Raw genomic sequence first — 11,651 nt, 5'->3', positions numbered from 1 at the left:
AATGAATCTGTTTCCCGCGCTAGATTTCGGAAGTGGGCCTAAAATGTCCATTGAAATTCTCTCAAATGGTTTGCCGAAAATGGGCATTTTTTTCATTGGAACTTTTTCGTTTGGTTTTTTGTATGCGACTAATTGACAGTCTTTGCATCTTTTACAAAAGTTGATAATATCTTTTTTTAATCCTTTAAACCAAAAACGATGTAAGACTCCATCTCTGGTTCATTGGGATCCTAGGTGTCCCCCCGTTGGGCTTGAGTGAGCCGACTTTATTACCGCTTTCCTTAATTCATGTGGTACCAAAAGTTGTAGTTTTTTAGCGTTTTCCCCGGTCTCCATTATTTTGTGAAGTCGATTTACATTATTGGAGAACTGTTTAGATTGTGGATTTTTTTGATTCGTTAGTGCTTCTTTTATTTTTTGCAATCTCTATCATTTGTTTGTAATTTTGCGAATTTTTTGGAAGTTATCGCGAGTTTTTCAGTTACTTCCTCTTTGTTTTTTTCTGGTTCTTTTTCTACGGCCAATAATTTCTCTTGTTTTTGGATATAGTCCTTTTTATCCGGCCTTTTTTGTCTTTTAGGGTTTCTCAGTTTTGTATTTTTTAGGAGTATCTCGTCGTTAAACTGAAATGGGTTTGTATATTTTGACCATCATTTTCATTATTGGGTGGCATAGACACCCATATATTTTTTTCTTGACTTTGTGTCACCTCATTTACTCTTTTTCTCATGGAGGTTTGTTTAAGTGCAAGGAAATTTTTAAAATTTACAAGGTATCTCCCTAATAAAACATCTAGTGTAAGATTAGGTATAACCCCTGCTTTTAATTCCTTTTTAACCGTATTTCCCTCTTTATTGGTTAATTCTATTATGACCTGACCTGTTAGACATTTATGTTCTTTTTCATATTAACATAGCACTGCCACATTACTTATATAATTATCATCGGATTTTTAAATTAAGTCTTCACGTACATAGGTTTGGTCACTCCAGAACGCAATAGCTATCTACTTTGTTTTACTCAGAAGCTACTTCCATACTTTATTTTAGTCTGCCACTGCGCAAGTTTTCATATTCTCTGGGCTTTTGACCCATGCGGTCCTCTTATACGTTTGAGACTTTTTCCAATTCTCTCGGGATCGATCATTTCTCGGATTGTCCTGTCTTCCGTTTGCCCCATCTTCCCTTGTTCTGTAATTATTGTCGTAATTTTTTTTCGCGCTTCGGCAATCTGAGGCATAATGTCCCCGTTTACTACAGTTATAACAGGTAACGTCATACTGTTCCTGTTTTTGGCCGTATTTTCTACCGTCTTTATTTGGGCAATTGGTGCTATTGTGGCCGCCCAAGTTACAGTGGTAGCATGTTACTTCTCCTTGTGTTTGCCATATTTGGCTAGCATTCTTTTTATTTTCTGTGTACGGGTATTCTTTTCTACCATTTCCTCCTAAGCTTGTTCTTTGTGGGAATGCCTCCCTTCTAATTTCAGTGTGCCTGTCTGCCAATTCGGACATGTCTTCAATTGTTTGTGGGTTTTTCTCTTTTAAGTACAGTCTAATATTTGGATGGGTATTTTCTAAGAATTGTTCCATCGCTGTTTTATTCACTATTCCCGTTATCATTTATTTCTTCTGGGTCTTCTGGTATTCTATAGTTCTCTATCTCTAGCCATTTTAAATACATATCTTACAATTCGTACCCTTGTTTTTTATTAGTGTCGTTGTCTTATTTTCTTTAGCCTATAAAACTTGATTGAAAGTGCCAGGGGGAGAGATAAAATTTTTCAAAAATAGCTTTCTTTGGCCTTTCAAAATCTCTTGAGTATTCCATTGTTAATGATTTATGTGTAATTTGTGATTTATAGTTAAGGAACGTCTGTATTCTCGTTACCCAATTTTCTCTCGGCAACCCGCTTAGTTCTCCCGTTTTTTCAAAATTTTGCATGCACAAATGTACATATTAATTTTCTTTCATTTGTTGCAGGTTCACTGTCTGTCTTCTCTCTACTATAGACACTTTTTAAGGATCTTGGGAATTTCTCCCTGCAATCAATTCCATTATATGTTTTCTTTCCTCTCTATCTGCCTCCTCCTTTTTTTCTTTGGCTACTCTATCTCTTTCTCTTTGTTCTCTATCTTCCTCCTCTTTTCGTACTCTGGCTAATCTTTCATTCTCTATGAAATTTAAAAGTTGTTATGTCATATCTCTTTGAGTGCTTTTTCGTGAGCTCCTACTGGAAATTGACCTTCTACTACTCCTGCTTCTTGGCCTACTCTGAATCTCACTGTCTATATATTCTCTTAATTCGTTTTCTGAGCCTGCTTTGTATAATATTTTCTTCTCCCCCCAACTCCCCTACTTTTTGTACCTTCTCTGAAGGGTGAGTTTGTTTTGTTATACCCCTTCTTTCATGTAATGATTTTTCCTCATGTATTATCGCCACTGTTTCTTTTGTTCGGGTTTCTCTATCTGCGAGTAATTCTTTCTGCATTTGTCTTAGAATTTTCTCTTCGTCTCTGGTTCGTACCGGGGATCGTTCTATTACTGATTTTGTTTTGAAGATTTCCTCTTCATACGTCCCAGAAATGTCTATTTCACCTGTTGAGTGATATATGGTTCTATTTGATGGTGCTTTTCTTGGGGTATTTCCAGCGATAGTCGCATACAATTGTGTGTCTGAATCTGATTTTTGTTTTACTGTGGTCGATCTTGTCTGAAGTTCTTCGTTTGTCCGCCATTATTTCAAGGTTCACTTAACGTCTTCCGTTCAAACGAAAATTCTTTTATCAATGTCTCTTTTTATCCTTTCATGAAAAATTATTTCCTTTTAATTGGCCAATTATACGTGGGTGGCGCAGCCTCCCTTGTCTTAAAAGTTAATTATTTGCGTGGTCTATTGATTCTTAAATTTTATTACCTATCTAACTAGGCAAAGCTAAGATAAAAATTTTCTTGTTGTGATTTTTATATATGTTTCCACAATAGGCCTCTTTCTAGGCCACATTAACCCATCTTTTCGAAAGCGCAGAATTATTTTATTAACAGCTTTACTGATAGGATCTTAAACCACTGCCACCACTTATTGGAGGTTTAACGTACAGGGGTCACCACTTGTAAAGGCAAAAATGGCGCAAAGAGTTGCTATGCCACTTACTGGAGGGGGAGATCCCTCGTCGGCCCCAAATTAGTGGGATTTCCGCGGTTACTCCAACGGTTCCGTATATACTAACGTGATCGGATGGTCTATGGCCACATGTAAAGCCAAAGTTTACCGATAAGATTTTTAACTATCTCTTTTAGACTCGACCTAAGCTGAAAAGTTAAAAGAGTACATAAAAACAAATCTTACTGTATTCACTACACGTTGTATAAAAGAACTGATTTAAAAAGGACTCTTTCTCCCAGCCCGCTCCGCTAGCCACGTGCTGCGACATGGGGTACGAGGGTGGTAAATGAATCTTTCCAGCCAATCCTAGGACTTACTAATTTACTGGTCAACCTCCCTAACTGCGCAATTTCTTACCTCGTGGTCTATTTAGCACGTACGCGATTAAGAGGGCCCAAAATGGCGTCACAAAATAAAAGGAAAATTAATATTTATTACTCGGGGAAGGAAAATAATTAAGGGGCCAAAAGAAATGAATCTGGGAGGGACATTTATCTGAACAAACTGGGACCAAGGGTTCCAACATTATCATTCACATTTAAAATATTAAAAATAAAAATTACAGTGAAATGAAATTTTGAATTAATGAGTTAGTCGTGTAGGCGTTTCAGTGTTAAGTCCATGGTACGTCCATTGCGTCTTATCTCCAAGTAAGTCGGATGAAGCTGAATTAGACCATCTTCATCAGAAGTAAAGGAAGGGCCAAGAATAATGTACGTGAAGATCTGTTCTTCAGATTATGAGATGATCTAAGCAAACACAAGGAAATAGTGCGTAACCCTCTGGCTGTACATGACGTTTTTATATGCATTATAAAAAACGTTTGTATACATTTTTTAAATGCATTATCTGAGGTGCTGATTAAGAGGTGTAATCTGAATTAGTTAGTTTGTTTATTGTTTTAGTAAAATTAGGCCACCCGTGGAAATAGTTTTTTACGTCTCGTGTGGCCACTAAACTGATGTTGCTATCTTGTTTAGTATAATAAATAAATTCCTCTTTCAAATGAACTTCTGACCTGCGCCAGAAATCGTCTCCTAATCAAATGGACACTCACTTCCCTTGCATAAATCCATATTTTATTTTCTAAAAGAGTTATATTAAAAAATTAAACAGTGCGAAGCGGATTTTTATAAATTCACTGATATCCTACTCACAACAAACATAATTCACCATTCAATGAAACGGATTAAAGAAACTTGCACTTAAACGCTGACTTTTTGCCACAGTGTAGGCGTTCAATGGCAAAAGCGTGGGCGTCCTGTGTGGAACGCCCATTCTGTGTGAACATTCATGTAAAAATAAGGTTTTGCTTTAAAGTGAACATGGTTCATTTATTTTTTATATTCAATTTTAAAAAATCGTCTTAGGGTTTTACTTGTCTAAAGCTGCGTAAAATGCGCACGGCAAAGTTTCACCAACAGAGCAAAAGAAACTGATCAGAGGAAAATCAAGTACATCTCTGACAAAACAATAACCAAAGCCATCTATCTTTACCAAGCAAAATCATTAAATTAATTATGAAAACTACATTAGAAACAAAAATTGAATTTATCTATTCACACATATATGTGTCTTGTTACTAATACATTTAATTGGACCGGATGGACAGCAACCCCTATTCACAAATTAATTCTAGTTAATAGTCTAGACCCTAACGTAGCCCTTATTATTTCATAATTAATACAAATCGTTTTAAAACTAAAAATTCTGGTTACTTTCAGAAAATTTCGGGTGGAACCCAATAAGCTTAAACCTCCATTAAAATCAGAATTTTAAGTTGTAATTAGGCATGCTTTTAATATTTCAATTCTACTAGGCAATGCAAAAAACTGTCAGAGGCACTAGTACCTTTAATCAAGTTAGATCCAAGCCAAAGGACAGTTTCCTCTCATATCAGCTTCCCATCCTCTTTGCCCTAACTTGCAGTAAGCTTACTAACTTTAGTTAATTACCGCCATTTTGGACAAATGTTTTGGGGATTTGGCTCATTGTTATACTAGGCCCGCAATATATTTCATCGAGAAAAACCCACACAAATTCGTAGGGAAAATTTTCAGACAATCGACGAATTACATACAAGGCAAATAAGTTCAGATGTTTAATTCTTCAGTTCTAGTAAAAAAAAAAAAAAAAAAAAAAAAAAAAAAAAAAAAAAAAAAATAATTAGCAGGGATATTTGACTTCACTTGTTCTCAATTTTCTAGACTAGAACTTATCAAAGTACACGCAGGTTCATATGAATCACTTCTAATTCATTAAAAATGCAATTTGATAACTCGGCATTGAATATTTCGCCTTATCCATGCGATTAATAGAAGACAAATACAAAAATCAAAATTTACAGATTGGCGAAAAACGATTTTGAGCTAACTTCTTTCAAACTAAATTAACCTCTTTTAGAGACCAAAGCAATGTTGACGCTCTTTTTCTTGAGACTATACGATGTCATCAATTAGCGGGAGAGGGTCGGGGAGCGCATATGCTCTCCCCCCATTGATTTAAAGACTATCCTTTTTCGGCATATTTTTATTGAAAATGCTTTTTGGGGGCAATTTTCATTAAAAAAAAAAAAAAAAAAAAAAAAAAACCAAAATAAAAAAAAAACGAAAAATTTGTCACCCTAGAATTTGAGAATTGATTTCCCCGCTGTGAATTTCCGTGAATTGACGCCCCTGGGAACTTCAAACTAAAGGTCAAACGGACAGAGAAATAAAATACTTGGAAAGAAGCAAGAAGAACAAACATATGCTAAATCAATGCCGAGTTTGTTCACTTTGAACTTAGTCGATCAGATGTGGGCAAATAAACTTCACTAATTGATTCACTATGAATATATTATCCACAAAGCGTACAAAATTAATTTAACAGTTTTATCCATTCATCTCCCTATCGTACAGATGGGACGACATGCAGCTAAAAATATAAAAAGTCACGAATATATTCCAATCCTGTTGGTTTACTTAGCATTTGATTCTGCTGCCCCATTGACAAAGCTATTGATAATCAGGGATCTAAGCAATTACTACTACTAACAACTCACCGCAGCACCAAGCCGCCTGAGACAAACACACCTACGCACGCTCCTCCTCCATCCCAATCTATTCAAAGACTTTCTCTTTACACACTCTCAGGAAGTTCCCATTTCCCTTAAATCTTTCTTTATGACATCCTCTCACCCCAACCGCGGACGACAATTGAGCAATGATAAACTAGAAAAATTAGATTAAAAAAAAGAAAAAAAATTCTAATTGGTTTGTTTGTAAATTTTTTAAGAAGTATGAATTCTTGAATGCTCAAAACAAAATGGGGCCAGCTTTAATGACAAAAAGACGCATAAAGTATTTTCATGACTCTTAGGTTTGAAGAACTAAAATCAGAGATCATTAACTTCACGCATTAAGACCAACAGTTTGATATAGTACGTTTTTGCGATGCAGATTCCGCTTATCGATACCAAAATAATATCCCTACGATATGTCTCATAAAAAACAAACTTAAAGTTCACATAGTTTCATCGATAATGTTAGTGCTATGATTCGAAAAAAAAGTAAACAAATAACTCAACAAACGTTAAAACTATATTTCAAAGACCTAGTAAAAAGACATACATAAATTTCTCGCCAAACTTAACAGCATTATAATCACACAAATATTCTTTATTCTGAAACTGGTGAAATATTTTAACATTATAATGTAAAAGTAAGGTAGGTCGAAATTAGATCTCCACACGAGGAACCTGAGGACAAACATTTAGGGGGGTGGGTTCAAACCTCCTAGCCTCTCACCCTGGATACGGCCTTGCTGGCTTATTATCTAAACTGTAGCCAACTCGGAATATGGGTCTTAACGACTGTCCAATCATACTGTATGCTTTCAATCATTCATTGATAAGCACAAACTTCATAAATGATAAGATAGAACTTTCATTTCTGCGAGTTCATTGATCTATGATTCAAAAACTTCAACCTATAATTTGCTACTAAAAATTTCAATCCTTACTTATTGTCAAACTTGGTCTTTATCATGGAAAGACCAATTAATATAAGGAATACAACAATGCATCCGAGATACAGTTATACGAACATTATCTCATGATATATATATTATCATTTTATGTGAGCTGAGCACTAATGGTAATTGTGTATTACATAAAATTGCTTAGGCTCACCAGAAGGCTTCGAAACGGGCTTGAGCGAGGAATACAAAACTGCATCAGTAATTGAGGATGAAAATAGCTCAAGGTTTTTAGTGCCTTCTCTATTTTCAGCCTTTTTTAAGGATGGCTCACATTCAATCGAGTCTTGTGTAGGAAGTGTCTTAATTGCACTCAGTCAAAGGGAACCCGAAAAAAAACTGTCCAAATCCAATAATTACCACTAGTATTTAGAAAGAAAAGCAGAAGCATTAGGTATGAGAAATGTTGATAAATCAGATGTAAGAGCTTGAAAAATGTCGTCACTTTGACAAAAGAATACCCGAACCATTAGCCAGTTTCTGAACCACATTGTACCATATGTTTTGGACTGAACTGCAGCATTCCATAAGTTGTCTAAATAGGTAATTTCATATAAAACACAAGAATTGTATCCTCTTTTTATTAATAAATGTGACTTCCAACGCTACATGATATTTAAGTTGGTAGAAAACTGATCCACCCTTAAACTGAGTAAGTATTAAACTGATCTGGCCTGATAATGTTTTAGACACCATAATAATAAGCCTATATTAAAGACAGTCTATAATAAAAAGGCAAACTTCCCCTACGTCAAAATGTCGACAATAAACACCATTGAACTTATTAATTTGGACGATTCATAGTCACAAAACCCAAAACAAGTCAAGACATTTATTTTGGAGGTAATTTTCAGAATTTTGAGGCCAAAAAAGTTTCATGAGGTTTTCAGTTGAAACTTATAGGCCAAAACTATCTTGAAAAAGAACAAATTGTCTTAATAGACTATAAATATTCAGATAGTGTCTAATTTTCATGTTAAAGAACTAACATATTCAAAAATAGTCAGCGTTTTTAGCTAACAATTAATGTACGTTGAACATGCTTCATTTGATGTTTTATATAATTTATTTATTTATTATGCAATGTTTACACACACACACACACACACACATATATATATATATATATATATATATATATATATATATATATATATATATATATATATATATATATATATATATATAAACATTGCATAGTCAATAAATAAAGCATATAAAAAATTAAATAAAGCATGCTCAACGTACATTAATTGTATATTAATTATGTAATATGCTTTATTTATTTGATTAGGAATAAAAAAATAGGCCAAAGAAGTGTTTGCCTTTTATTGATTTGAAAGTTATGGGTTTGCTCAAAACCAGCAAATAAATCGGTCGTCCTATCTGGGCTACTAGTTAAGCTTTTAGGCGTCTAAATAGAATTTCTTGTCAAAAAATATTTAACTGTGTTAAAAATTTAAACTTGCTTGTAAGTAAAATTTGATCACACTGGAGGGCAGATCTGTTTCAGAACTATTTTGTTGATGTCATTTCGTTAAGATATTTCATTAGTTACAACGCCTAATATTTAAGTGAATAAATCTCTAATTCATGTAATTATGTTTTTTGGTAAAAATTGAGAATCCGAAAAGAAAATTTCTAAATTTAATGTATTATACTATATGAATGAATACGAAAAGTGGCATAGTTCCTCCTTTTTTTTGCTTCTTTAAAGTCAAATAAAGAAAATGTCCCAAGAAACGTCATTATTGAATGAAAGGAAGACAAAAGGTATCCCTCTCCACGGCAAAGTGATAAGACATTCGAAACCAAAACATGTGCTCACTGCTGCATCGGCTTTTTATTCGATTATATAAAATACAAACTATTGAGTAGGCAACAGTTCTCTTGTTGTAAGATAATATCGAAATGTCATGGCGGAATGCTAGTTGTTTTTTTTTCAGATTTTGTTTGAATAACAAAACATAAAATAAACAATTTGTCTTCAGAATTTCAATCCATTTAGGATCGAAAACTCATCACACAAAAAATTGCACTAGAATCAATACAAGGCACTTAAGTCAACAACTTAACATTACTTTAAACTTCGTACAGTCAATAACTTGTAGTCGCATCTTACCACCGGGATTAACGATAAGCTGATTCAGTTGAGTGTGAGCTTTCTTTTTTTGTCAATTTGATTATAAACTAAAAGTCTGCATCCCAGCCACTTGAATCGTCGGGTGGCAAGCCATCTTTATCGGGTGGATAACTGTCAAAGTTAGAGGCATCGAACACATCTTTCACTTGCGGTAATATAGGTGGGGTGAGAGTTCGACTGCGAAGCCCTTCCCAATTGAATCCATCAAACCACCTGTAAAAACATTATTTCCTTAGTAAGTGAACAAAAAAACTGTAAACTTGACAGTGAATCTATGGTTTGACACGGATGCAGGGGAGCAGAGGGAGCTATATGTCCATACTTGCTTAAAATTTTATATTCTTTTTCTATATCTTCTTAGTAGTCCCAACACTAATTCTGCAATTCTAATGATTTGGCCTAGGCCCCAAAGGAATTTCAAGTTTGAAATCTATGGAAAGCTGGCATATTTTTGTCTTTCTTTTCCTTCTTTAAATTGCCAAATTTTGCACCAAGAGTCAGTCCCCCCTAGAGTCAAATACCAATTTTTCTTTTTTAAGGTACCAGCCCTAATCAGGGCTACTGCCCTGGCAAATTTGTTTAGAACCACCAAAGTAGATAAAGTTTACTACATTCACTCATACCCACAATGTCGTAGAAAAACTCAATTTGCCCTGATCGGATTTGACTTGAAAAATTCTAATTAAAAAATTATAAAAATTTAATTAAATTTGAAAAATTTTAATACATGAAACAAAACAGAAGAATTTTTAATGTTCTTATGTGGTTAATTCAGAAGTATATTAGAGCATGAAAGCGTCAGTTAGAGAAAAAAAATGAGTCACTGGTGAAGGTGAATAGAAAACCTGCGATCATTTTGAAATAAACACAAGTTTGAAGACCTTCTGAACTAGAAATAAAAAAAGGGTTTTATATCAGCATGGTTTTTCCAGAAAGAAAAGAAGACAAAGACTATTCTTAAGATGCAACATCAACTTGATTTTACCCTTGCTATCTGGCCTCGGCAGCATTGCATGAGAACTTAAAAGGAATAAACAAATGGCATTATCAAATAATAAAAAGAAAACAAACAAATGGGTTTAAATCCTTGAAAGGTAAATTACACGACTGGGAAAGCAAAACAAATAGCTTTATAATCAACCAGAGAACACAGTATGATCCTTACCTATTTTTAATTATTTAAATCCCAAAGTTACTGGTACTTGAAAGTCTAGTTTCAACGGTAATTATTCAACCAGGTCCACTCAGAAAATTGTTTCAGCCAATCGAAACCGTTTCAAATGTTTCTTTTTATAGCATCGCTTTTTATATAGGTAAAACGGTTTGAAAAAAATCATATCATATATGGGGGAATGGGGACAGAATAAAGTCTAGATTCGTGATCTGCATACCAAATTTTCCCAGTACCTCCTTAAACAAGTGGAATAACAAATTCAACTTCTGTAATTTTGTTTATGATGTAAATAATTTTTCTTGGCTCGAACGGTAGCGAAGTCAAAACTTTTATAGTTTCTTTGAGGTGGCCCGTAAACAAATTTAGGTTAACTGGATTAAATAAAAACTTAAAAGATCCCTATTATAAAACAAAATTTTTTTGACATACTTGGCATGTATTAGATGGGTTTAATTCTAACTTGTAGAGGTGAAAAACAAAGAATATTACGTCCATTTCTTCTTTGAATAATTAACATGCTCCTATTCAACTATCTCTCTGTTTTCGTTCTTTATTCCATTTTCATCCGTTTTCCTCAACTCACCATCTTCTTTGTACTTTTTTTCACATTAATTTGCGGAATTTGTGAGCTATCTTTTTTAGCACTTCTGAATGTTTAGTTACTTGCAAATTTTATCAGTATATGTACTTCCAATGACAGAGCAATAATACAACATTAAGATTCCCCCCTCTTATATACTCCTTCTTCCACTCCCTTCATATTTGTCAAAAATCGTCTGCTGACTGAAATTTGAGACCCCTATGGGTTGAAAGCCTTAGGCACAAGTAGAAGGAGTTTCAAAACGTACAACTAGATGTGGATGCTGCTATATTTAGATGAAGTATCAGACTGGTAATTATCCATAAATTGGACATAGCAAAAACTATAAACAAACACCATTACACAAGACTTGATGCCGCAGCGGTTAGAACACTTGCCGTTGGCTGTGGTAGCTCAGGTTCGAGTCGAAGATGAGACAATTTTTTGTTTTAGAGAAGACTAAAAACTCGAAAATAATAAACATAAAAAAAAAATTTGGACACAAGTCTAAACAAATCCAGGACGGCTTCATTATAAAAGCTACATTAGGAGCCACATGTACAGCTATTTTA

General features: G+C 34.1%; 1 protein-coding gene across 1 annotated transcript in view; it reads right to left on the bottom strand.

The window, feature by feature from the left end:
* Positions 1-8,393: 8,393 nt before the first annotated feature.
* Positions 8,394-11,651, bottom strand: part of LOC148945225 (cGMP-dependent protein kinase, isozyme 2 forms cD5/T2-like) — a 134,611-nt gene continuing 131,353 nt past the window's right edge. The window contains exon 11 of the mRNA XM_089098980.1: positions 8,394-9,538. Within this exon, the coding sequence (XP_088955106.1) occupies positions 9,373-9,538 (166 nt within the window). The 3' untranslated portion in view covers positions 8,394-9,372. The remainder of the gene's footprint in view (positions 9,539-11,651) is intronic.

Source organism: Artemia sp. Qi Xiang Cuo, chromosome 13 (assembly GCF_049724085.1).
Source record: "Artemia sp. Qi Xiang Cuo chromosome 13, ASM4972408v1, whole genome shotgun sequence".
Lineage (NCBI taxonomy): Eukaryota > Metazoa > Arthropoda > Branchiopoda > Anostraca > Artemiidae > Artemia > Artemia sp. Qi Xiang Cuo.
The sequence above is the reverse complement of the archived record's forward strand: the minus strand, read 5'-3'. Positions and strand labels throughout refer to the sequence as shown.